The sequence below is a fragment of the Talaromyces rugulosus genome, chromosome IV (assembly GCF_013368755.1).
Source record: "Talaromyces rugulosus chromosome IV, complete sequence".
Classification (NCBI taxonomy): domain Eukaryota; kingdom Fungi; phylum Ascomycota; class Eurotiomycetes; order Eurotiales; family Trichocomaceae; genus Talaromyces; species Talaromyces rugulosus.
In genome coordinates this window covers 397,711-423,010 of record NC_049564.1, presented here as the reverse complement: position 1 = coordinate 423,010, position 25,300 = coordinate 397,711, and the positions used below count along the sequence as shown (strand labels likewise).

The window sequence follows — 25,300 nt, the reverse complement described above, 5'->3', positions numbered from 1 at the left end:
CCATGAAATGTCAATACATTTCGTGCTTGTCGAATATTACACTTGGACCTCTCCAGTTTAGATCCCTGCGCACCAACTTAAACCAGATCTTGCATCAAAGAGCCATCTGGGATATATTTTAACAGGCGATGACCCCCCTGGCCATCTGTTGAATTCCTATTCACCAGTAAACCGGGAACGTTCTTGCTGAGCCTTAGTCAATCTATAGCCGCTTGCGTAACTGGTACAGTGTTCCAACTGACATTTCAACATGGGCGAACCCACCACCAAAGAACACGCCCATATGCCACTTGAAGTTTCCCGGGTTGAAAGCATCAACATCGGAGACCTCGAAAAATCCACGAGTCCTCCTACGGAGAACCTCGTTTATGACGATGTCGATGAAGAACCTGTCATCCACCTACGAACATGGATCGCTCTAGCCTCCATGTTCGTAATGAATTTCGTTCAGACGTTTGCCCTTCAAGGCCCTCCTTCCGTCGTAAGCAAGCTCCCATTTTCCCGCAAGAAGATTGATTGACCATGAAACCAAAGCTCTCGTACATCGGCACCTCCCTCAACAACGTTCAAGCCCAGACCTGGATCTCCAACTCCCTTACACTCATGCAAGCTGTCATCTCTCCTCTCGTCTCCTCTACGTCCGATATGTTCCAGGCGCGCAAGCTGCTTCTCGTGGGGACTTCGGCCATTTCGTTCATTGGCGCGGCCATTGCACCCGGTTCGACGGACATTTACCGGCTGATCGGGGCTACGATACTCATTGGCGTTGGCTTTTCGTCTGTGGGTTTGGCTTTTGCCGTACCGAGTGAGATCTTGCCGCGGCAATGGAGGCCTAGTAAGTGATGGTGATGCCCTTATCCATCCATCTGCAGGCAGTGTATTGACACTTGGATTAGTGTCTCAGGCGGGGATGAATATCGCCGCTTGTCTCGGTGCGGTGGCTGGTCCATTGGTTATCGGGTCATTCACTGAGGCAGATGAGGTGAACGGTTGGAAGAAATTCTATGTAAGTCGGCTACATTCCTATCTAGGTATTCAAAGCTAACCGTCAACGGTGGGTGCAAATGGCCCTCTGGGGCATGACTGCAATCGGCATCTTCTTTGGCTACCGACCCCCAACGCGACATACTCGGCTCGACCACCTCACCTTCTGGCAAAAGCTCACACACCTGGACCTACCGGGATTTGGTCTACTCACAGCCGGTCTCACCTTGACCCTGGTCGCGCTCAACCTCGGAGGCGGGCTCTTCTCATGGACCAACGCCCATGTACTGTCTTTACTGATCATCGGGCTGGTAACTCTCATTGGCTTTGGCGTCTATCAGTGGAAAGGTACAAAGACAGGCATTCTGCATCATGAGCTCTTCCAAGGTGGCCGCACGTTTGCCATCTGCATTGTCCTCATGTTGATCGAAGGCATAATGTTGTTCTCATATGTCATCTTTTTTCCGATCATGTGAGTATCTCATCCATATTCTCTTTTCATCACACAAGCAGCCTAACAACACTAGGACATCTGAACTTTTCGAGCAAGACCCTTTCCTGCTCACCATTCGCGGACTGCCTTTCTGGGTCGTCTCGGGCTTGTCCACCGCTCTATGGGGTTACTGGAGCATGCGGTCCAGGTCCATTCGCACGCCGCTTTTCGCAGGCTTCCTAATATACACCGCCGGACTTGTCGGCCTCGCTACCGTCCAGCCTCGCGATAACCTGAGATCCCTCATATTTGCTGGCCTCGCTGGTCTCGGCTTTGGCGCTCCGCTCGTACTCATCGTAGCAGGCGTCCAACTCTCGACACCGCATCATCTGATCGCCACTGCCACCGCCGTCACGACCTCCACGCGAGCGGTTGGTGCAACGGTGTTCACGGCCATCTTCAGCGCGGCATACAGTTCTGACCTCGGTGTCAAGTTGCCCGCTGACATAGGCAGCGCCGTTATCAAAGCGGGCCTGGCGGTTGACCATGTCTCGGCGTTCATCAGCGCTCTAACGGCGCAGGATACAGCAGAGCTATCCGCAATTCCGGGAGTCAACTCCACCATCATCGACGCGGCGACGGTGGCCATGAAGCAGGCGTACGCGGACTCACTGCACGTCGTCTACTACATCGCGATCCCCTTCGGTGTTATGGCATGTCTCGCGTGCTTCTTCCTGGACGATCTGCGCACGACCATGAACTATAGGGTCGATGCCCCCGTAGAGAATCTGACCGCTAGGAGGCACACTAGTGAGAAGTAGATATCTTAAGCCGAAGGTGTTCCAACTTGCCTAGATACCCTGTCCCTGCAAAATGTGTAGGGAGGGAGATAGTTGATATACCAACGTATATAATTTCTCTATATCAATAGACTGGGTACTAGATAATAAAGGTGAACACTATTCTGATTTAAGATATTATTCTCTTCTCTGTTAGTGTTATCAATTGATTAGTAGGATAAAACTTGGTGATGAAAAGATCCGATTATACTCTTTTAATTTAAAAGATTTAAAGTATATTTTAATAATTTCTTTTTGAATTATTTGTCTTTCTAATATCTATTAAGGACATATTGCTGATGCCTTTGTTCTCTAGATCGACTAGTAGCTGCACATCTCTTTTCCGTATATGTTACATGTATATAACAATTCAAGCTGTTATGGACACGGTTTACTCAAGACGTCTTTTCTTGTGGTTTTTCGCAATAGCCTCATCAACCTGCTGCAAATTCGGCCCAAAAGCCTCCCATTCAGCCTGATAAACGAGTCCATCCTTCCAATCCACGTCGTCATTGTGCCTTTTCTTGGACTCAACTTCTGGCATCGGAGGGGCTTCATCTTGTTCCGCTTTGACAATCGGTGGAAGGTCATCTATCTCGGGACACTGAAGTAGCTGACGAAGAGCTAGTTCGTCGTCCTTGCTGGCTTCTTGGTCGATGAATTCGGTGTATTCGTCAATGTGCCGTTCGATTTCGGTTTCGGCTTCGGCTTCGGTTCTGCAGTGGTCGTCATCGCTGGCTTCATGTTCCGCTGCATGAATCCTCGATTGGTTGATGTCTTCGATGGAGGAATGAAATTGGTCATCATCGTCCAAGACGGAGAGCACTTCCTCATCCGAGCCTTCCCCTTCTGCCATTTCACTTTCACTAAGATGTGGAGACAAGTAAAGGTCGTCGTCTTCGTCAAAATTCCTTTCCGATTTTCCGCTGGTCCGTCCCCGAGAAACAGAGCCCCTTCTCGACCGCGCAGAACCATGTCGACGCTTCCTAGATAGGACCTTTTCGACCTCGTCGTATGAGAGGTAGCGATTATTCCTGCCTCTCTTGTTTGAGATATCTGCGACGTCAAGTTGCAGTCGCCGTGCAACGCCGATAAAATGGTGAAATGCATTAGGCTTCATGTTTAGAGCACTCAGGGCTTTCAAAACGTCGCTTTTTTTGACTTGTCGTTCGTGTTCAACGTGCAAAACCCTTGCCAATCGATCTTGTGCAAATAAGAGGGAAATTTCAACTAGGTGCCGAGTGATGCTCATCGCATGATCGTGAAGATCCGTAAAAGCGTCTGCTGTAAGAGATGGGCTCTCGTCTTTGAAGGCGAGGTTCCTCCAGTTGTCCTCGAACCGAGATGTGCCGGAATTCATGAATATTTTCCTAGATAGCCGAACCCATTCCGTCAAATCGAAGAGTTCGGCGACGGACGATATTCCAGGTTTCAAAGCATCAGGTTTGTCTGGTTCGTCACCATCGTCGATCCTTGAAGCCGTCTTTGAGTCGATGAGCCAAGTGTCACGCCCGTGCTTTTCTCTGCCCTCAATCGACTTCGTACGTTGGTCCAGAATCGAAACATGTTCTGCAAGATGGTCAAGAACCTCGTCGGTTTCTTCACTAATCTCTACAGCGGCTGGTATGTCGAATGACCTAATAAGCTCGTCTTGGTTTTCTTCACCAGTTTCTTGCACAGCGTTCTGCAGAAGGCTAATATACTCCTGCACTTCTAACTGGGACTTTGACTGAACGTGTTGTGTGATTTTTTCGACGCTGTTCTTTCCCTTGCGCGCTAAAGCTATGAAGAAATTGTCCTCTTCTCTTTTCGTCCACTGAGTCAAGCCAACCTTTGTAGTAACGAGAGACAATTCCTCTTCCGGCGTGTTAGGCTCGTAGTCGGCGTCAACGTGCATGTCATTGAGTAAGGTCTGATATGCTTTCACACATTCCTTAGTCAGGCATTGCCTTTGGTTCTGCCGTAGGACCGATTTAGAAAGTATTGCTTGTCTGCTTCCCTGGTAGTATCGCTCCCTTCCTGCCTCATCTTCTGAACTTTCGTCTATCCATTCTTCCCCTTCTACTGATTCTTCTTCTTCTTCTTCTTCTTCCCCTACTTGGTGGTCTTCTTTTTCTTGCTCTTGGTATTCTTTTCCTCCTTCCTCCACTGCAGCTTGAGCATGCTCAGGTGCTACCTCGTCGTTTTTATCGCCTTGAGGCAAATCGGGCGAAGAACCTCGCCATGAATCGGAAGAATAATGCGCCGCTGCATTTTGAAACGGTCCAAAAATGTAGTCGTAATCTTGGTCTATACCGGAATCATTCTCGTTCGTGCTCATATTAATGCGGAATCTTTCGCAGTAGGATGGCGCGGGAGGCGAAGGGAGAAGAAAACGAATTCAACAATGCAAAAGGGCGCGATGCATGATTTACATACGAGGTCATCTCAGTATGTAAGCAGCATGCAGGACCAAGAACCAAAAGAAAGGCATTTGCACCAGGTGCTGGTATGATGGAAAGAAAATGCTCATGCCGATAAGATAAGTGTTTGCATTGTTTGTCAGGCCGCCCGACTTGCGCGCAGTCAACGACGACAACTCGGAATTTGCATTATAATCCCCCGCGCATGGAGCCTCTTTTACGACAATGGACGGCTCATATAGCTTCAGGGCTGTATGTGAGGCCTGTACGATTAAATAGCATCCGCACAAGACTGCCGCCATGCTTGGCCTCCAAGCGCCTTGTCTCCACCCCAGCTACAAACCCACCGGGGGCAAATCCACTGGGTGGCATCCAACTTCGCGATTACCAGGAAGAATCCATACAAAGTGTGTTAGACCATCTTGGACAGGGGCATAACCGATTAGGCTTGTCATTAGCCACCGGGTCTGGTAAAACGGTATGTTCGGAAAGGTCCAATCTTTTGCGCGCAAATGCTGATTGAGTTACTCGTGCAATAGATCATCTTCACCCAATTAATCGGCCACATCCCACCACGAAATGGCACGGGGGACCAAACAATCATCATCGCCCATCGCAAGGAGCTAGTCGAGCAGGCTGCGCACCACTGCCGACTCGCGTATCCAGACAAGACGGTGGAAATTGAGATGGGTGCAACGAAGGCGTCTGGCGCGGCAGACATAACGGTCGCGTCAATAAAGAGTTTAGTCTCAAAGGAACGAATCGAAAAGTTTGACCCTAGTCGATTTAAACTCGTCTTGGTCGATGAAGCACATCATATCGTCGCTCCTCAGTACAGGGAGGCGCTCGCTTACTTTAATTTACAAGAAGCATCTGACAATGCGCCGGCGCTTGTTGGGGTCTCTGCGACTTTCTTTAGATATGACGGGTTGAAGCTGGGGTCTGCCATTGACCATATTGTCTATCACAAGGGCTACATTGAAATGATTGGGGATAAATGGTTGGCAGATGCTGTGTTTACTACGGTCAAGACCAACGTCGATCTCTCTCGGGTCTCTCAGGACTCTTCTGGTGATTTCATGACGAGGGCTTTGTCCCAGGCGGTCAATGTTGCTACAGTCAATGATCTCACTGTCAGATCGTGGCTCACAAATGCGGGAGACCGGAAATCAACCCTCGTTTTCTGTGTTGACACGGAACACGTGAGATCACTGACCAACAACTTCCGAAAGCATGGTATCGACGCCCGTTATATCACTGCTACTACTGCCAGGCAGGTTAGAAATCAAGAGCTAGAAGATTTCAAGGAGGGAAAGTTCCCCGTTCTGCTCAATTGCGGGCTCTTTACGGAAGGAACAGACATTCCGAATGTGGACTGCATTGTCCTTGCACGGCCGACAAGATCCAAGAGTCTCCTCGTCCAAATGATTGGGCGAGGGCTGCGGCTATATCCCGGAAAGGAGAACTGCCATATCATTGACATGGTGTCGACATTAAACACTGGGATCATATCTACTCCGACCTTGTTCGGGCTTGATCCATCGGAAGTCCTCGCGACAGAGAGTGCGGAAGATATCAAGGAAAGGAAAGAGAGCCAAGGACAAGGGCAGCTTCACCTAGCCAACGGACTTGCAGACCGTGCCCAGCCACTCCCCGGCGACAAGGTCGACGTGACATTTACCACGTACGATAGTATATTCGATCTTCTTCGAGACGAAAAATCGGATCGCCACATTCGATCCCTCAGCCAGTTCGCGTGGGTGCGGATTGATACCGACTTGTATGCGCTAGCGGAGAAATCCGGGTGGATTACGATTGAAAAGACCAATGACCAGTTTGGGCCGCCCTTTGTGATCAAGAGCGTGCATCGATACGGGATGAATTCAACGGATCGGATGCTCCTCACCAAACCCCGGGTGGTGAGCCGAGTGGCCGACTTTGAGCAGGCGGTCCGGGCGGCAGATACGTTTGCAGTCCAACACATGAGTTTGATTGCCATCAGGACAGCAGAGAGATGGCGCCAGGCTCCACCGTCCCCCAGCCAGCTGAAAATCCTAAACAAACGCAAGATCCGGGATGGGGACATTGAAGCCGGCGACCTGACGCGGGGCCAGGCGGCGGACATGCTCACCAAGCTCCATTTCGGGACCAAAGGCCGGTTTCAGAGCGAGCAGAAGAAGAAGAAGAAAGAAGAGAAGATCCGCAAGGAGTTTGAGAAGCAGATGAGCCAGGGCGATGTGCGGGTTGGGCCAGTGATTGCGCCAGAGTAGAAGGACGGCATTTGCATGGCATATATGATGCTGTGCAAGTCTTGCTCCATACATGTATGTAATAAACTGTAGTATACGGGCGGCTTGCTGCTGTAGCGATGTTATTTTATGATGCCCATGATTATGATTATTGATACTCTTGTCTCTCCGGATCCGGAAACTGCCTGTCGTGCACTAACCCTAAGCGAGGCTGACTCAGCACTGGCTCTCGCACTGTCCGGGCGGGGTCCCCGCACTTAAGATGAATCCTTTCTTGGCTCAATCCACACCTGTGTCGACGCCGACAAGTCACACCGTCTCACAGTCGCCAGTCGGCATCATTCTGGAAGCCGAAGAACCAACGACGATCGGGTCTTCCTCGTGGCGCCCGGGATTCCAACTGCCCGGCCGGCCTGTGAGTGGGCAATGGGCATGGGTGCCTGCGAGTCTGTCCATGACTCCATGGGCTGCTGCCCCGTGACGATGCCAGGCTAAAGCAGCAACCGGCTGGTTCAGCCAGTCTAAACTCATGCTAACCTGGCCGTACCAGCCAAACCAAGTTTAACCAACTGTGCCGACTGTCAGTGCGCTGCTGATTCGGCGGCGACACCGGCATAATAATGCGGAGGCGTCTTGGCTCCGACCCTTTGGCGGGGTTGATCGCTGCCTTTGTCGCTGAGACTGGCCTAGTTAGCTAGCTGCCACTGCTCCTGCTCCGGCAATGCACTACTATTTCTTCAGTCTGCCCCGGCTAGCTTCTCGTCGCCTTCTTCGTCTGGTTTTCTGCTTTTTATTTCCTCGTTCAGCTCTCCTCCCTTGCTGTCGCGCTGGTCTCCGTCCCCCTGTCAAGAAGTGCACTTCTGGGATATTCGTCTGCGTGCCGTCTGACTACTGTCGACGCGTCGCCCGCTAATTCACAATGACCAACAACTCGCGCGCTGGGGAGAAGATGAGCGTCGGCAGATACCTGGCCACGCGGGTGACCACCCTGGTGCCACCGATGAATAAGGCACCGAACCCGTTCAAGGCACTGATGCTGCTGAATAAACAGCAATGGCTGTTTTTCTTCGTAAGTGGCACTCTTCTTCAGTCGCGCCATGCAATGCGCCATGCTAATTAACCCCCCTTAGATCGCTTTCTGGGGCTGGACCTGGGATGCTTTTGATTTCTTCTCCGTCTCCATCACCGTCACCCCATTGGCCAAGTACTTTGACAAGGAAAACTCGGACATCACTTGGGGCATCACTCTGGTGCTGATGTTGCGTTCCGTGGGCGCTATCATCTTTGGTATCCTGTCCGATCGCTACGGCCGGAAATGGCCCTTTGTGGCCAACAACGTGCTTTTCATCGTCCTGGAGCTCGGAACCGGTTTCTGTCAGACCTACAATCAGTTTCTGGCCTGTCGCGCCCTTTTCGGCATTGCGATGGGCGGTCTCTACGGCAATATCGCAGCTACAGCCTTGGAAGATTGTCCGGAAGACGCCCGAGGAATTATATCGGGTATGCTTCAGCAAGGCTACGCCTTTGGTTATTTGCTGGTGACTGCCTTTGCGCGCGGCTTGGTCGATACCACTTCTCACGGCTGGCGCCCACTCTACTGGTTCGGAGCTTGCCCGCCAGTGCTGTTCATCATTTTCCGTCTTTGCTTGCCAGAAACCCAGGCGTACCGCAGCCGTGAAGAAGTCCGCAAGGGCTTGGGCGGAGGAGTGGCCGGGAACTTCTTATCCGAGGGCAAGGTTGCCCTTAAGAATCATTGGTTGCTGCTTTTGTACCTCGTCCTTTTAATGACTGGCTTCAACTTTATGGTGAGTTTCTTCTCTTTCCTTTGCTTCCGCTTTGACCCAAAGTGATCTAACCCTCCCATAGTCCCACGGCTCTCAGGATTTGTACCCGACTCTACTTGAGAATCAATACGAGTTCTCCGCCAACGCTGTTACCGTCACGCAAGTGGTATCCAACCTAGGGGCCATGACGGGAGGTACACTCTGCGGCTGGGCCAGCCAGATATTCGGTCGTCGATTCTCGATCATTGTCATCTGCATTGTCGGTGGTGCTCTACTCTACCCTTACACCTTCGTCAGCTCTCACTCGATCATGGCGGCCGCTTTCTTCGAACAGTTTTGCGTGCAGGGTGCATGGGGTGTCATCCCTATTCATCTGATGGAACTCTCACCCGGCCCAATCCGCACCTTTGCGGTCGGCACAGCCTACCAACTCGGTAACCTAGTCTCGTCGGCCTCGTCGACCATCGAATCGACCATCGGCGAGCGCTTCCCCCTGCCGCCAACAGCCTCGGGCTCGTCTCGCTACGACTACGGCAAGGTCATTTGCATTTTCATGGGTTGCGTGTACGCGTACACCATCATAATAACCTTTTTCGGCCCCGAACGTCTGGGCCGCAAGTTCGATGCCGAGCATGACGAGGATTTGAACGAAGTTGCTGAGCGCAAACTTGGTGTTGACAGCAAGGCGGATCCTGAGAAAGGCGATTCGCAGCACAAGGATTAGATAATTGTTCTTGCTTGGTGTGTGTATGTGTTGGTTAGTTTATTGTTTGAGTTATGTCGCGTTGTCATGATTCTACGACCAAATGGACATGTTGAACATGATGTAAATTGGATTGGATACTAGTATTAATAGGTCTGTTATGAATCAATGGATCAATCTATTGCTATACATGAATGTCGATTGTAGGTGTTCTGAGTTCTTCGTTGAAGTAAGAAACCATCTAAACAATTAATCCGAATTTTGTAGTCCAGTCGTTACCTCTGGTGTTGACCCAATTGAACTTTTTTTTTCCTCTACAATAAACGACCAAGCACTAGAAAGGAACCTTTCCAATGTGTATCTTGAATGCAATTTCATATTCATATTTACCCAACAAATACTAGGGTCGTTCAATGTTATCTTCTACGTTGAATTATAGTATTGGGTAGAACATTCAATGTTTCGACTTTTCATTTCACGAAGCAAGAACCAGAAGCAAAAAACAATATATTTCTCTCTCTTGGACAGCCGAATGTTAACTAGCTATGGCTACCATCATTCTCATGCGATTTGTGCTTCTGTGGCCGTTTTGATGCGCTGACCCAACTGAGGATCGACACAGTGATAAAGATCTATAAGCGTAATTAGCTATATTGCATCATTATGATGATCATCGTCATCAATTCAAGGGCTATGACCTACAGTATACCTTCTCCCGGAGCTCCTTGCTGGTCACATTCTTGATATTGCCCGACACATTCGAGATATACCGGTCTTGATGGCCAGGCTCCCGCCCAAGAACCTTCCACAGGCCCCTTGCCTGCTCAAAGTCGTCCTGGTGAACCGTGCTGGTAAAACTACTGATCTCTCCAACCCACTTTTCGTGCTCGGTAATAGTGCTTCCAAGCGGCTTTCCCGTAGCACTCACGGCGAATGTAGTTGGTCGCAGGGACGAACCTACATAGTTGGGGTCCTCGCCGTAGTTGGTGGAGAAATTCATAAAACCGTCTCGCTGGAAGGGGCAATAGACAGGCGCCCGCGCTTTGTTCGTGGGGAGCATCTGGTAGTTTGTGCCCAGACGGTAACGGGCAGCATCGGGATAGGCGAACATCCGAGCCTGGAGCACTGTTTGAAGCAGTGAAATTAGTGTAAAACTTCAAAGCAACAAGTTTTTAATGAATAACTAACTAGGATCAGCAGATGGAGCCCATCCTGGAACCATGGTTGATGGAGAAAATGATGCCTGCTCAATATCGGTGAAGTAATTTTGGGGCTAGGAATCATCGATTAATTATCAGCATCAATCTCTTTAGAGGTAACAACACATCGATATATCTCACATTACGGTTTAGAGTCAACTTTCCAATCTGTCTAAGTGGAAAGTCCTGATGAGGCCAGACTTTGGTCATGTCAAAAATATTCCACTTGTAGGTTTCGGCCTCTTTGGGATCCATGACTTGAACATAGACATTCCAAACAGGGTAATTTCCTTGTTCAATTGCGTCGAATACGTCCTGGAGCAAGAAGTCCGGGTTCTCCCCAGCAATGCGAGTGGATTCGTCTGCACTCATGTTTTTCACGCCGAGTTGGGATTTGATGTGGACCTTGATGTACTTGAAAGATCCATCCTATATGATATGGTTTATTAGCCATCACTCCACCAACCTATAGTTAACTATCCTGGACAAACCTCTTTTGTAAACTTGTACGTATGTCCACTGTAGGCATTCATATGGCGCAGTGAGGCTGGTGTCCCACGGTCACTAAACAAGTGCATGAGTTCATGGATTCCTTCTGGGTTCCCAACGTGGAAACTAAAATCGAAGTTAGTATCGTTTTTACACGCCTTTAAAGCTAGCTTACTCCCAGAACTATCATCTGTTAACATTTCCTTCAAATATTATTGATATCATTCACTTACCATATTTGCATCTGGCCTGTGAGTCCGAGGGTTCCTTTTGTGGGACCGATTCAAGGATGGGAACTTGATCGGGTCTCTGACAAAGAACACGGGCTGTGAAGAGAAACCTTTAGTACGGTCTCTTCCCCTTTAACTGAAAGCAACACTTTGGCATACCGTATTGTTGAAAACCCAATCCAAATTTCCCTGGTCCGTGTACAGCTTCATAGCCCAACCATGAACATCACGAGTGGTGTCTGCAGAACCACTTTCAGGACCCACGGTAGACACACGCCAGAGAACCTCTGTCTTTTTTCCGACTGTGTTCAGAAAACTAGCTGATGTGATATCGGTGCAGTCGTGGGTGCATTCAAATACACCATATGCCCTTGGTTTCCAGTCAATCACTGTTCTAGCTGTTTATTTTTTTCTAGGTCACATACCCTGCAGCTTTGGCGTGTACGACTCTGTATTAAAATTCTCATTAGATAGAGCAAACCTCACGCAATACTTGAAATTTACCTCTCTGGAATTCTCTCGCGAGAGAAATGGGCCAATGTCTCAATTAGCTGGGTGTCTTGTAGTAAAACCAGACCCCCACCGGAGCCATTCCGAACTTGGACGCTGGTGTCATTTCTGGCGTAGGGGCAGCCTGGGATTTCTTTCAGTAAATATATCAATATGGATTCATGTGGTATAATAGATTACCCTCTGCAAGAGTATAGTAAGACATATTTGCTGGTCTTGTACAGTTTGAGATTGAAAGAGTAGAGATTTCTCGTAGCAATGATTTTAATACTTACAACGGGCAGGATATGACGCCTTTTAACTTTCAGAGTCTCTAGGAATCTAGCCCATAAATAAATGACATATTAAAAATCACAAGCTAACAGTGGTTGTCCAGTTCCAGAGGCACCTTACCAATCCCGCATTTGGAAATAGTAGTACAAAGCTGTGATTGGTTCACTCCTACTTCCCAAACAGGGAGCGCCTACAGTCAACACTATCAGCTTGTGCTATGATAAGCTTGCATTAGGCATTAATTCTCCATCAAGTCGTCTCCCCACGCCACGGACGCACGCTTCCATTACTCAAACCAGAAGGAGCAGAAGATTACTCACCGAATCTTGCATTGTCCCACCTTTGGCACTCAACAAATGTTCGTAACCACCACCGGATATAAGCCACTACGAAGACAGCATTATAATAATGAGTAATTGATATTGTGGAGACCTGTATATTGAACTACCACAGTAGTCTGGTCTTTAGTGATACTAATCTTCCATCGAAACCTTTAACTATCTGCTAGTGTCCGGATATCACGCATCATGCTATAGTATCCTTCTTCTACATTTGAGCACTCAAATTCTGGAATATCGCCACTTTTATTAAGACTTAAATACATTCTCAAAACATTGTAATCGAATAAATCACAACACAGCTGCTTTTTTTCAAGATATCAATTATACTAATGGTAGAGATCTCCGTGATCCCGCTTGATAGCATCTGCACCCTTCTCGGCCACCATGTAGACAGAGTTCTGAATGCGGCAGTCTGGGATGACAGGGATAACAGAAGCATCAATAACACGTAGATTCTTAATGCCGTGGACTTTGAGGCCGGCGTCCACCACACCTTGTCGGATATCCTTGGACAGGCGAGCAGTACCACAAGGGTGGAACGAGGTTTGAGAACGATCCAACACCGTTCTCTTCATCGCCTCATCATCGTCTAGCGGCATGTCCCATGGATATTCATCTACAACAACATCCTTGAACCCTTCGCCATTCTTGAGCACATCGTAGGTAAATCTAATACCTTCGCGGATGGCAATAATGTCAAGGTCGTTACTGAAGTAGTTCAAGTTGATATTGGCCTGCTGCAAGGGGTCGGCACTGTTCAGCGTAACTTCGCCGCCCTCAGAGACGGGGCGAACGAGGTCGACCATTACTGTCATGTAACTTCCCTTGTTGGGGTGAGGAAAGTGCCACTGGAAGGCACTACCAAAAAGAGGGATGAAATCAAGCTCGAAATGAGGCTGGCCGTATGGGCAAAAGGGATCGAGACCGCCGTTAGCAGCCTTTGCCTCGCGGTACTCGGGAGACTTCTCCAAGTATTTATCAATGCGAGGGAATCCGATCAGCTCAAGGAATGGGGATGCCATAGGACCAGCGTGACCCTTGGAGTAAGCTGCCAACGTTTGATTCTGTAGAGCCCCTTTGCGCAATACATGGTTATCCATTGAGAAATCATCCTTGAGGCGAAGAACAAAAGGAACACCGGGATGGTCCAAAAGATGCTGGCCGACGTGGCGTGAGTCAACAAGAACAGGAATGTTGTGTTTCTTCAGCTCAGGTTCTGGACCAATACCGCTCAGCATCAGCAGCTTAGGACTTTCAAAAACACCCTGAGAGACGATGACTTCACGGGTCGCATAGAAGCTTAGCTCTTGTCCAGATCCGTTGATGACAGTTACACCCTTGGCAGTGCGATCGGCGTCGTCGATGATAAGGCGCTTGGAGTATACCTCAGGAAGAATGGTAATGTTCGATTTGTCCGCGACTGCGAGGAAACTACCTGAGCGCCGACCCTTATAGATCGTGTTGACACTGTGTACTAGGCCATGCATCTCGCCATCGAAGATATTCTCAGTGACAGGTTCGCCAGTGGACTTCCAGGCCTTGGTAACAAGATCACGGAAACCTTTCATCTCGGGCATAAGCTCGGCATGGGCAATGGGAATCGGTCCACCGGCACCAATCTTCTTCAGTTCTGGCGGGTACAAGCCAGCATCATCGTGGTAAGTCACGCTCTTGCGAAGGTAAGGAACAAGAGGGTCCCAAGTCCATTCCTTTCCGCCATACTCTTCCCACATATCGAAGGTACCTTTGGAGCCAGGCACCCAAGAGAAGTAGTTTAGCGATGAACTACCGCCGAGAGCCTTTCCACGGGTGTTGGGCTTCTCGATGCGCTCATAGTCATCCCGCTTGACCATAGTCGTCTTGTAGGCCCAGTCGTACTGGCTGCCACGAATCTCCATTGCGAGTCCTGGGGTCCGGATTTCCTCATTGTCCTTGGAGCTGCCAATGCCGGCTTCAACGACAAGAATTCTGGCATTGGGGTTCTCCGCAAGACGGGAAGCAACGATGTTGCCTGCCGTGCCACCGCCGACGACAATAAAGTCAAAACGAGCACCGTCCTGGACAGTCATTATGGAAAGTATAATGTTTCAGTTGGTTGAAAGAATTGATGAATTGGTTTGTGGCACTCACGGAGAGATCTCATGAGGCTTTATATTTCCGAGTGGCAATCGACTCCTTGCCTTTCTAGGATGGACTTCCCATGCTCACACGTGTAGCACCTTTCTCAAATACCGTCATAGACTTGAAGCTAACCGGGGTGATAAGAACAAGCAGGGTTTGTACATGGAGCAACCATTGGTCTTGTACTCATACCATAATGGGATTCTAACTGCGGATGCAAGTTTAGCGTATAACCATCTCTCTCGTACGACGTTGACATCCAAATGCCAATCACCTTGCAACATTTACGCTACGTCTAGGCGCATGCATGGCGACGAAATAGGCATCCTAGATCCACATCCTATCATTTCTATACTGAACTTTGAAACTAACATCGGCTGTCACTCGCGGAGAAAATTCGGCGCTTTTTAGATCAACTTTATCTAGCCGTTGACATCAGTTAATTCATACTAATAAGAAGAAGACAAAGGATATTCACTTTGGCTGTGTAACTTTGTGGAACTTTCACATAAATTGCTTCTGTCATCGATGGGTCAGTGGATAGATCAACCTGTGCGCTTACTCACTTTTACATGTACTGGCTCTATAAATGGGTCAGGAATTTGCAGCACTAGCTAACATGTCACCGTGTATAGTTGACCTTTCTACAATATCTTCATTAAAGATAGTTAATACATGTAGAAGTAGGCACGTTCTGTGATCTATGGTCAAGTCAATAGATTTGATCAAGGGTTATTATGTAGTAAAAAATAAAACACCGAATAGAAATTAATAATTTGTGGTCTGGACCCTGCGGAATGTTAGGCTAAGCTTTTGAGGCCCAACATTGAATTATTATGGGTTTCGAAATGGGCAATAGTACTCCACCAGTCAAATTATCTTCCCGATCTCCGCCTCCGGGAGAGCCGCCGGGGTTTTCCAGCTACCTGTACTACATTGGGAATGGAATGATATCCCACAGCTGTCTACTCTAAACACCAAGGTAGCATTACTCCATAGAGTAGAGGTGTGGGCCAAATGTATACGCAATCCATGCGTGTCAATCGTGCCTGTGTGTTCAAGAGTAGCCAACCAAGAGGAATTACATGGTTTTTATCCGAAGTATGAAAACAAAATATCTTACGTCATTGATGTCCCAATGGAGGTATAGTATGATTCTACGGCAGTCATGTCTAGAAGCATATTTCCTACAGGCGTTTCTATAGCCCATTGTGCAAACTTACTGCTTTATTTGAGGAGAGTAATCAATGGCATTATTGCATAAACCCTCTTTGACAAGCACCCTCAACGTTGGCCGTTTGTCCCCCTTATCTCAGAGGACCACCCGGACAAGTATTCTGCCCCGCATCGGCTTCAAATCTCAATTCAGCCTATCTCAATCCCAATTCCCACCTCGAATACTTTCATCATCACGCCACTTTGCCGATAATACAAAATCTGTGACAAAGGTAGCCATGGCTGGCCAATTTTCCATCGAACCACAGCGCGTTGATGCACCCTTGACTCAGTCAGCCACGTTCTTAGTCCTGTCACTTGTAGATCGTCCTGAGACAGTCCGTACCGTTCGGTCGACGCTGGCAAATCTCGAGAATCTTACGAAGAACGTTTCTATCCGCGACCCAAGCGCTTCATTTACCTGCACCACCGGTATTGGAAGCGATGCTTGGGATCGTTTGACAGGCCTCCCACGTCCAGCAGAGCTTCACCCGTTCCCCGAGATAAAGGGCGCAGCTCATACTGCCGTCTCAACCCCGGGTGATTTATTTTTTCACATTCGCTCGGAGCGTCGAGATCTGTGTTTTGAATTTGAGAGACAGCTTCTAGACTGCTTGGGGGATACGATAGTGGTCGTCGATGAAACTGTCGGTTTCCGTTACTTTGATCTACGAGATCTTCTTGGATTTGTCGATGGTACTGCGAACCCAGTTGGCCGCGCGGTACCCAATTCAACGCTTGTCGCCCAAGAGGAAGACGCAGCGGCATGCGGTGGCAGTTACATCGTCGTGCAGAAATATGTCCATGATCTAAAGGCATGGCGATCCCTCTCCGTCGAACAGCAGGAAGCTATAATTGGTCGCACCAAGGTGGAAAATGTCGAGTTGGATGATGCACCTCCGGACCACCAACAAGCACACAAGTCGCTCAGCACGATCACCGATGAGAACGGGGTGGAACATTCCATCCTTCGCGACAATATGCCTTTTGGCTCACCGGGTTCTAGTGAATTTGGGACCTACTTTATCGGATACTCACGGCGCTTGTGGGTGATTGAACAGATGATGCAACGCATGTTCATTGGGAGTCCTCCAGGGTCTCATGATCGTCTGCTAGACTTTTCAACCCCATTGACAGGAACCACATTTTTCGCGCCATCGTTGAGTTTTCTGAGCAGTCTCGATCCTGATTGATGAGCCATGCAAACTCCAATCATGGGAATATCTTTTTTTTCTCGTATTCTGCAAAGTTAAAAAGAAGAGAATACAAGCATAAATCCGGTTGCGGCCAATCAATCGCCGGTAAATCTGCCTATTCCTAATACGGTAAATATAAGTGGGACATGGTGTATATAATTGAATATTATTGGCTGTCTGTAATAAAGCTTTGCAGCTCTGGGTGGAGATCACTACCCTTTCTGGTAATAGTATCACTGTGAGCTTATTGGCCGCTACCATCACCAGATTAGGTATGTGTTAGCTTACCTGTCCATTCGGTATGCAATGGCGATCTGACGAGGATGTTCGGTGCGGGGGAGATGGGATAGATCATTTTGAGGATCTGCCAGTGAGTTATTCTATCTAGTTCATCCTATTCCGTGGTTGGATGGATTTTTAGAAAATAATGGACGATGAGACAATCGAAGACGTCATCACCGACCGCTTTCTATATATTGAACACCCCAGCATCAATTATCAATTGAGGTAAGAACAAGTTTCGTTATTATTCAATATTTGTCTCAATCAAGCTGTCCTGAATACTAAAGAGTGAACCCCGACAAAATCAATACATTTGAAATCGAATTAGTCCATCATGTCTTCAGGTAAGAAACCAAAATTTCATTGTTTGAGTTCTAACACATGTGAATTCTACAGAACCACATCAGAGCAGCCGGTTCGGCAAGTTCTTCCACCATAAACATCAAAACGAACACGGTGAAAAGTCGGAAAATCCTGAAGAACCTTCGAGCAGAAAGACAGAAAGTGAGACGGCCAAAGTTGAAGACAATTTGAAGAAGGAAGGGAAGAAGTTCGAGGACTATATTCACGAGGATGAGGAGCTTGAGGAGGAAGGCAAAACATACGGAGGTCTGATGTGAATAGTGGCCTATCTGGTGGCATGTAGTTACTCTCTAGTACCTTTTATGTGTTTGTAACTATTCAATATGACCTCCTTTTCACTAGGCTGACTAGTGCTACATTTGGATGGGTCTAGATAGCTTCAAAGTACAAATAACATGACATCGCACAAAGAAAAGAAAACAACATACTCCTAGTTTCTAATGTGGCACGTACCACGTAACAGTGTGACGCATAATACGCATAATAATGTGTATGAAGGTTGCCTATTTGGGAGTAGCGGTAAAATGCGTTACAATTTACAGAGATGCGCCACCTTGCCCGTCCGTGCCACTTTTCATCGCAGCGTACATGCATTGAAAATCTTTGCAAATATTGAGCTGTATTCGTTTCCATTCTTGAGTTGTTCTATTCTCTTAGCGATTCAATGCAAAAGCAAACAAGCAACATGTCGCAGTCTGAATCCAACCCTTCCAAACAGACCAGTCAGAGCGTCTCCTCCAGCTCGAGTGCGGTTGATGATGGTGGTCATTCTCGCTTCACTTTTGTCACTGAAAAAAACCAACCAGGAGCACGTACTCATGCTATGCGAGCGCACTGGCAGGAGCGACGCCGTCGAAATCAAGCGGGAAGAGTGCACGATCGAACGAAGCGACCATTACGATCTAAGCCCGATGCATCGGGGTCTGGAAGTGCTAGCCAAGATGAACATATGCAGTCCACAACTGGGGGTACCCCGATACAGGATAGTATACCTGATTTACAGGATCCGTTTTCCTATATGAATCTGTTTAGCGTGGACGAGCAACGACAATACAGTCCGAAGGAGAAGGATCCGATGTCATATATTGCTCCGGGCCTATTACAAGGTGTCCCGGCCCAGATTCTAACTGGAGTGAACTTCGCTTTGGGCTCATCAAGGCTGGATCCATTTGATGTTTTCCCCGTGACTCTTACTACCGAGCATCACAAACTGATTCATCATTGTACTTCTACCCTTGTCTGCTTTTGAAATCGAGAGGTGCTTATGTGGTACAATAGGGATAACCACGCATGCGACGATGATGTTTGAGGAGATGCCTACATCGGATTTCAATCCTATGCGGGACGTCTGGTTTCCACTCGATCTCTCCAATGCCGCTTGCTTTAATGTAATCATGGCCCATTCCGCAGCCCATCTAGCATACTTTTATGACGGAACGACACCTACTCGTGGAACGAATTCTTTCGAAGCTTTAAAATACAAGTCAGAAGCACTTGAGATACTGAATCAATGGTTTAACGATCCGATTCGGGCGTTGAGTAACGATACATTCGCGGCTGTTGTGCGGCTGCTCACATTTGAGGTATGTGGTTATCCGAATTTTATACCGATTGATATTGGCTTATACATTACTCAGAGATACTGGGGCACGGAAGAAGGGTGGCAGGTCCATCGAGACGGTCTACAGCGGATGATTGAAGTGAAAGGAGGTGTCCACAAGCTCCACGATGACTGGAGACTAGAATTGGTCGTCGGGTTGTACGTTGCAGAGTTCCTATATCTCACCTGAATGTGTAGAAAAAAACTAATGATATTTAGGGTTTCACTCATGACCCATCCATCCTGGTTTTCGCCCACAAACGATATCTCCAGCATCTCGTCTCCGAACTTTCTAGTTACCGATATCAAACGCATGCGTTCTTTATGGCTCATATCTTTCATCCAAGATATGCGTAATTTGGTGAGCATGTCGTTGCAACTATATCGAGATGGGCTTTCGATGTTCCCTGCGTTGTATGATGCAGTTTTGTTCATCCGGGCCGATTTTGATACGAGTGTCACCTTTTCCTCGGCGTCTTCTCCGCTGAAGACGACATACTCCAACTCGGACTACGATAGGCTTGCAGCAGTGTTTTCCATCTGCCTCATGCTCCAGGAATCAGTGTCTGTAACCTTTGGATCTCCAGCGGTAATGGCCACCAGCAACGACAAAAATGCCTTGGCCGTGCTCAACATGTCGCTCTTTTCCGCGCCCGATACATGGAAAACGTCTGTTTACGCTTTGCGGTCCTTTCTGGATGCCCATTTTCTACAATTTTACGTTGCTGGTGCGCAAAAAATCAACTATGTGGTGCAAATGACAGACATTGTGGGTCATTTGAGCTTGGAGGCCCACCGAGGGATTGAAAAGTGTCTGCTCAACATGCTCTGTCGGACGAGATATGGACGGCTGGTTTACCGGGCAGATGACGGTGCAACACCGGACTCGCTGTTGTCTTCTCTCCATGGACAGTGATCAATTGGGTTTTGTAAAAGATGATTTATGTGATGTGATCTATACTAATTAGTATGGATGTAGTGAAATAACATTGACATCTGCAGCATCTCCCTCTTTTTTTTTAAAAAAAAAAAAAAAAAACAAAAGATATATAATTAGAAACTTCTTACTAAATAATATATAATTAATTAATTAATTAATGTAATTAAATGATCCCCAATCGTCCTACACAGCCCACGCACACTAATACATCCGCATGCGGACTAGCGCGGCGCGGCCAAGCCTCCTAGTTACATGCCGCCGCCAGAACCTTTTCCCATCCAGAGCCAAACCCGCCTTGCCCTCCTGAATGCGCTATCTGCTCACCTCTTCAAATGCACAGGCGCTCGTCCGGGTTGTCGGACGAGACTGAAGTTCCCTTGGGGTCGTCTCGCATCTCTGCCGACACCGGCCATGGAGACAGCATCCCCAACGCTCAGTTGGAAACGCTGCGGTCGCAGATAGCCGCGCCCGCCGCCAGCATCGATTTTCGTCCAAACAACAGTCGTCACAACAGCAACAACAGTAACAACTCGCTCTCATTGTCCACTCCGCGGTCGAGAAACTCGAGCGCCATCCGCAATTCCTTTCCTCCCTCTCCATCGCATGCCTCCTCCGCGCCTCCTACGCCGACGTCTACCACAAAGTCCGACATGATCCCGATGGCCTCGCGGCAGCTCTCCTCTGAGAGTTTGCCCGAGGACCAGCGCAGTCGGCAATTTCGGCTTCGCAGCCCTTGGTCGCTGTCAATTCTCGTGCTGTCCACGGCTCTGGCCGGCGTCTTCTTTTTCCTCTACATCATGCATTCCTTTGTGCAGCGGCCGCTTGGCGTCAACGGCTGTCAGGTTTCGATGATGAGTCCGACGTATTTGAAGATGTTGGGGTTCGACACGGAACACACCCGTTTTGCCAGCAAATACAATTTATATCTCTATCGCGAAGAAGGCGTTGATTACTATTCGCAAGACAACATCGGGGTAATGTCAATTGAGCCGATACCGTTGATCTGTGACTGACTCTTATTTCCAGCTTAGCGGTGCCCCAGTCCTCTTTCTCCCCGGAAATGCCGGTAGCTATAAACAAGTACGATCGTTGGCTTCTGAAGCTTCGAGGCATTTTCGCCATGTCATACTGCAAGATGGAGAGCGGTTAAACGCCGGAGCTCGCAACTTGGATTTCTTCATGGTCGACTTCAACGAGGACCTGGCTGCTTTCCATGGGCAGACTATTCTCGACCAGGCCGAGTACGTCAACGAAGCTCTAGCTTATATTCTTTCGCTCTACCATGATCCCCGCCGATTGAACCGCGATTCGGATCTTCCCGATCCCAGCTCTGTCATCCTAATTGGGCATTCAATGGGCGGTGTTGTTGCCCGGACTGCATTGACAATGGCCAACTACCAAGCCAACTCGGTCAACACAATTATCACCATGTCTGCGCCCCACGCAAAGCCTCCCGTGTCCTTTGACTCGGACATGGTCCATACATACAAACAGGTCAACGACTACTGGAGAGGAGCGTATTCGCAGGAATGGGCTAATAACAATCCTCTGTGGCATGTGACGCTGGTTTCAATAGCGGGAGGCGCGCGGGATACAGTTGTGCCGTCAGACTATGCCAGTCTCTCCTCTCTTGTCCCTGAAACCCACGGATTCACTGTCTTTACGTCGACTATACCCGACGTTTGGGTGGGCACCGATCATCTGTCGATCACGTGGTGTGACCAATTCCGCAAAGCAGTCATCAAGTCGCTTTATGAGGTGGTTGATGTCCATCGCTCTAGCCAAACGCGGCCTCGGGCTGATCGAATGCGTGTTTTCAAGAAATGGTTCTTGACTGGCATGGAACCTACCGCCGAGCGAACCCTGCCTCAGCAAGGTAAGACTTGTCACATCTATTTAAATGTGAATTCCAAGCTAACTACTTGCAGAACCAAATACACTTCTCACGTTAGATTCGAGCACTAACAAGATACTAGCTCAAGGCGAGCGACTCGTTCTGCGTAGATTGGGAAATCAAAAGGAACCAGAAGCCCACTTAATGCCGGTTCCACCTCAAGGCGTATCGGGCAAAAAATTCACACTCCTCACAGACCGACCGTTTGACAAGGCCGAAGGGAACTTGGAGGTTCTCTTTTGTACTATTTATCCGCTGCAAGTCGGGCGCGCAGCGTCGTCTTTCTCGACAAACCTAGACTTTTCCCGTGGTGGCTCTGGATCGACTCGATTGGCATGCAAGAATGCTGCTCCTGACAGGATACATCTCCCCGCGTCTACGCCTTCTTCGCAGGAAGCCTTTGATCTGCGCCAGCCATTCTCGTACCTTCAATACGATCTGGAGGACCTCGCTGAACACCAATTTGTCGCAGTGATTGATAAAGCCCAAGATCATACTGATGGCTGGGTCATAGCTGAATTCTCGGACAGTTCGGACGCGGTGATCCCTACTCGTGTCGGACTGGGTCGTCTTCTTAGCGCCGGACTTCATGTGAAACTGCCTGCCAATCGACCAATGCTGACGGAAGTGAAGATTCCCTCGTTGCATTCCAGTTTGTTGGCGTATAAACTCTCAGTGCGAACTAACAAGTGTACTGACCCGACTCCACTGTTTTCACCTCTATTGCGCCAGTCCATGCCCGAGCCGCATGAGTCCAAGTTCTTTGTCAATCTGCACGACGTGAACGTGAATCTACATGGTGTTGCGCCGTATATGCCTCCGCCTCTGCGAGAGCAGGCTGCGTATGGGGTATCGTTCCATCTGTGGTCCGACCCAACGTGTTCATCCAGCGTTGATCTATCTTTGGCAGTGGACATTCCGAACAGCTTCGGCGAGCTAGTCATGCGATACAGGACTCTTTTCACCGCTTTTCCCCTGTTTGTTGTCGCTCTTGTCTTGCGAAAACAGTTCAAAGTGTATGACGACACGGGATATTTTATCACATTTATGGAAAGTCTGAATGCATGCCTTCGGTCATCCTTGCCGTTAGTGCTGGGCGTTTTGTCGCTTCTGGCATCCTCTTTGGCTTCTACAAGACGACTGCCTCCGAGTGACGACCCGTTTCACTGGCGGAGCAACTCGACTGAGACTGCGGTTGACTTTACAAAACACGACCTGCTTCTCGGTGCACAGGATGCGTTTTTCTGGTTCCTCGTGCCGCTGTTTGGATTGATCAGCATTGGTATTTGCGTGGTCGTCAATTACGTTTCATTGGTGCTCCTGACGCTGCTCTCGTCGGTGTATGGGTTGCTTCGGACAAAAACGGGCTATATCCGTCGTGACGATCGAGGGTACGTTGTCTTGATTTTGGGAGTGTCGGGTTTTGCTGACTGATTAGGAACACTCCAATATTTTCGCATCCCAGTCCGCGGCGCAGGATGATTAATGCGACGATTCTTCTTGTCCTTGTGGCCACGGTTATCCCGTATCAGTTTGCGTACATGGTGGCATGCTTGGTGCAGCTGTCAACGTGCGCGCGGGCACTGTGGTATTTCAAAGAGACAGTGAGTATTATTTTTTTTTTCACTTGGTGTCTAGTGATTCTGACTGACTTTTGCAGCGCCTGGCGGTTAACTCGAGCTTTTTCAACTACGCGCACTCGATCCTGACGCTCATGTTGTGGGTGCTTCCGATTAATATTCTCGTGCTGGTGGTCTGGGTGCATAATCTGGCAGTACATTGGCTAACGCCGTTTTCGTCGCACCACAATGTACTATCGATAATGCCATTTTTGATACTGGTCGAGACGATGACGAGTGGGCACATGATTCCACGTATTTTTTCACGGTAATATACCATCCTATCTATGTTATGCTATGCTATGTGCCATACTATGCTCTTAATATGACTGCAGACTAACGAGCGCAGAGTCAAATATGTCACATATATCATTCTCTTCTGCCTGGCAGGCTATTCGGCCGTGTATGGCGTTACGTTTGCATACCTACTCCACCATATCGCTAATATCTTTTCCGCATGGCTGGTGATGCTCTATCTCGTTTCTGGCGGGTTTTCGATTCGCCGTATATTTCGCATTCTGGAAGGTGATGATAATACGAGCCTATCTGCGAATGGGAAACATAAGAAGAAACCTTGAGTTTTATTTTTTTTTCGTCTTCCTTTTCTTTGAATAATTTAAGCCAGAGTTGTTGTACAGCACCTGCTCAGTTTGTTTTGCATGGGCCGGCGATATATACTATCTTGTTGTTTATTTGCATGGCACGTTGCCCCTTTTTTTTTGTTGGGGTTATACATAGTTGGTTAGACATGATGTTGATAGAATCACATTAATAATTCACTTGAGATTTACAATATTCATGGACATTATTAATATCAATGGATTGTTATGGAGGAGTCTAGACATGTGTTCAATTGATATGTAAGCACCTCGTATTTCGCACGAGTCAACTGGTACACTATACGCAAATAGTTTTGAATGCAATGATGTCATAACGCTCTTAATTCCAGACCAAGCCACCACTGAGTACGTGCTCCATACGGAGTACTATTCGTATGCGCTAATAGTAATAGTACTCTTAGACGGTATAGTTCTGAGCAGTCTAGACTAGCCTTCGGAGTTGAAAAGTTCAATCTATTCCGAGCGCCTGGTAAACTCCGCAGCAGCCCTGCTGCGCCCAGCCCAAAGCTTAGCGTGGCTAGAAGCTCTGGCCTGGGCTTTGCGGCTAAAATTGGAGATTTTTATTACTCTATGAAATTGAATTTCTTTAAAAAAAAGAAGAAGAATTTTTCTCTATGTGGATCAAAGGCGTTGAAACAGGGGAGAAAGAAATAGCCACGCCGAGGATATGCGCGAAACATGCATCAATCGAGAAATGCGATACAGTACAATAATGTTGTATATTTACGAGGTCAGATTCAGCCACTGCAATATCATTAACTTTTTAACGGTTGTGAGTCATCGTCTGTTCTTATTAATCTGTTCCTTTGTTGATGGATGCCTAAGGTTGAGTCATTTGCCCGCCTGCTGATTGGCTCGGAGTGAGTTCCGAGAGAAAAGTCAGAGTCTGGATACGCTGTGTAAAGTATAAAAATGATATTATTATGGAATACGAGCATCGGTATAAACACATGAAAACAGCGGTCTAGCGGAGTAAAGCAGTATGGATAATAATTTAGTTTCTGTGTAGTAAGT

The 25,300-nt window shown here is 48.1% G+C and overlaps 9 protein-coding genes across 9 annotated transcripts; 6 read left to right on the top strand and 3 right to left on the bottom strand.

Annotated features, from left to right (window-relative positions):
• Positions 1–250: 250 nt before the first annotated feature.
• On the top strand, positions 251–2,238 carry TRUGW13939_06927 (uncharacterized protein; the record flags this gene model as incomplete). Its single annotated transcript, XM_035490069.1, has 5 exons — positions 251–481; positions 535–835; positions 897–1,006; positions 1,032–1,456; positions 1,512–2,238. The coding sequence occupies 5 exons, from the start codon at positions 251–253 to the stop codon at positions 2,236–2,238; spliced, it is 1,794 nt and encodes a 597-aa protein (XP_035345962.1).
• Positions 2,239–2,647: 409 nt separating this feature from the next.
• On the bottom strand, positions 2,648–4,576 carry TRUGW13939_06926 (uncharacterized protein; the record flags this gene model as incomplete). The annotated part of the gene is made up of 1 exon (XM_035490068.1): positions 2,648–4,576. The coding sequence occupies one exon, from the start codon at positions 4,574–4,576 to the stop codon at positions 2,648–2,650; it is 1,929 nt and encodes a 642-aa protein (XP_035345961.1).
• A 287-nt stretch (positions 4,577–4,863) lies between these two features.
• Positions 4,864–6,928, top strand: TRUGW13939_06925 (uncharacterized protein; the record flags this gene model as incomplete). Its single annotated transcript, XM_035490067.1, has 2 exons — positions 4,864–5,136; positions 5,198–6,928. 2 exons carry the CDS (start codon positions 4,864–4,866, stop codon positions 6,926–6,928), a joined length of 2,004 nt encoding a protein of 667 aa, XP_035345960.1.
• Positions 6,929–7,826: 898 nt separating this feature from the next.
• On the top strand, positions 7,827–9,415 carry TRUGW13939_06924 (uncharacterized protein; the record flags this gene model as incomplete). The annotated part of the gene is made up of 3 exons (XM_035490066.1): positions 7,827–7,976; positions 8,038–8,712; positions 8,774–9,415. The coding sequence occupies 3 exons, from the start codon at positions 7,827–7,829 to the stop codon at positions 9,413–9,415; spliced, it is 1,467 nt and encodes a 488-aa protein (XP_035345959.1).
• Positions 9,416–9,955: 540 nt separating this feature from the next.
• TRUGW13939_06923 (uncharacterized protein) lies at positions 9,956–12,027 on the bottom strand (the record flags this gene model as incomplete). The annotated part of the gene is made up of 11 exons (XM_035490065.1): positions 9,956–10,026; positions 10,097–10,519; positions 10,583–10,667; positions 10,735–11,022; positions 11,085–11,208; positions 11,258–11,265; positions 11,316–11,408; positions 11,472–11,682; positions 11,738–11,761; positions 11,817–11,946; positions 12,003–12,027. The coding sequence occupies 11 exons, from the start codon at positions 12,025–12,027 to the stop codon at positions 9,956–9,958; spliced, it is 1,482 nt and encodes a 493-aa protein (XP_035345958.1).
• A 735-nt stretch (positions 12,028–12,762) lies between these two features.
• TRUGW13939_06922 (uncharacterized protein) lies at positions 12,763–14,505 on the bottom strand (the record flags this gene model as incomplete). The annotated part of the gene is made up of 1 exon (XM_035490064.1): positions 12,763–14,505. One exon carries the CDS (start codon positions 14,503–14,505, stop codon positions 12,763–12,765), a length of 1,743 nt encoding a protein of 580 aa, XP_035345957.1.
• Positions 14,506–16,011: 1,506 nt separating this feature from the next.
• TRUGW13939_06921 (uncharacterized protein) lies at positions 16,012–16,965 on the top strand (the record flags this gene model as incomplete). Its single annotated transcript, XM_035490063.1, has 1 exon — positions 16,012–16,965. The coding sequence occupies one exon, from the start codon at positions 16,012–16,014 to the stop codon at positions 16,963–16,965; it is 954 nt and encodes a 317-aa protein (XP_035345956.1).
• Positions 16,966–17,584: 619 nt separating this feature from the next.
• Positions 17,585–17,870, top strand: TRUGW13939_06920 (uncharacterized protein; the record flags this gene model as incomplete). Its single annotated transcript, XM_035490062.1, has 2 exons — positions 17,585–17,594; positions 17,647–17,870. The coding sequence occupies 2 exons, from the start codon at positions 17,585–17,587 to the stop codon at positions 17,868–17,870; spliced, it is 234 nt and encodes a 77-aa protein (XP_035345955.1).
• Positions 17,871–18,277: 407 nt separating this feature from the next.
• Positions 18,278–24,244, top strand: TRUGW13939_06919 (uncharacterized protein; the record flags this gene model as incomplete). Its single annotated transcript, XM_035490061.1, has 11 exons — positions 18,278–18,836; positions 18,892–19,196; positions 19,251–19,372; positions 19,433–20,125; positions 20,494–21,127; positions 21,180–22,029; positions 22,082–23,438; positions 23,486–23,651; positions 23,708–23,766; positions 23,823–23,934; positions 24,002–24,244. 11 exons carry the CDS (start codon positions 18,278–18,280, stop codon positions 24,242–24,244), a joined length of 5,100 nt encoding a protein of 1,699 aa, XP_035345954.1.
• Between the last annotated feature and the right edge of the window lie 1,056 nt (positions 24,245–25,300).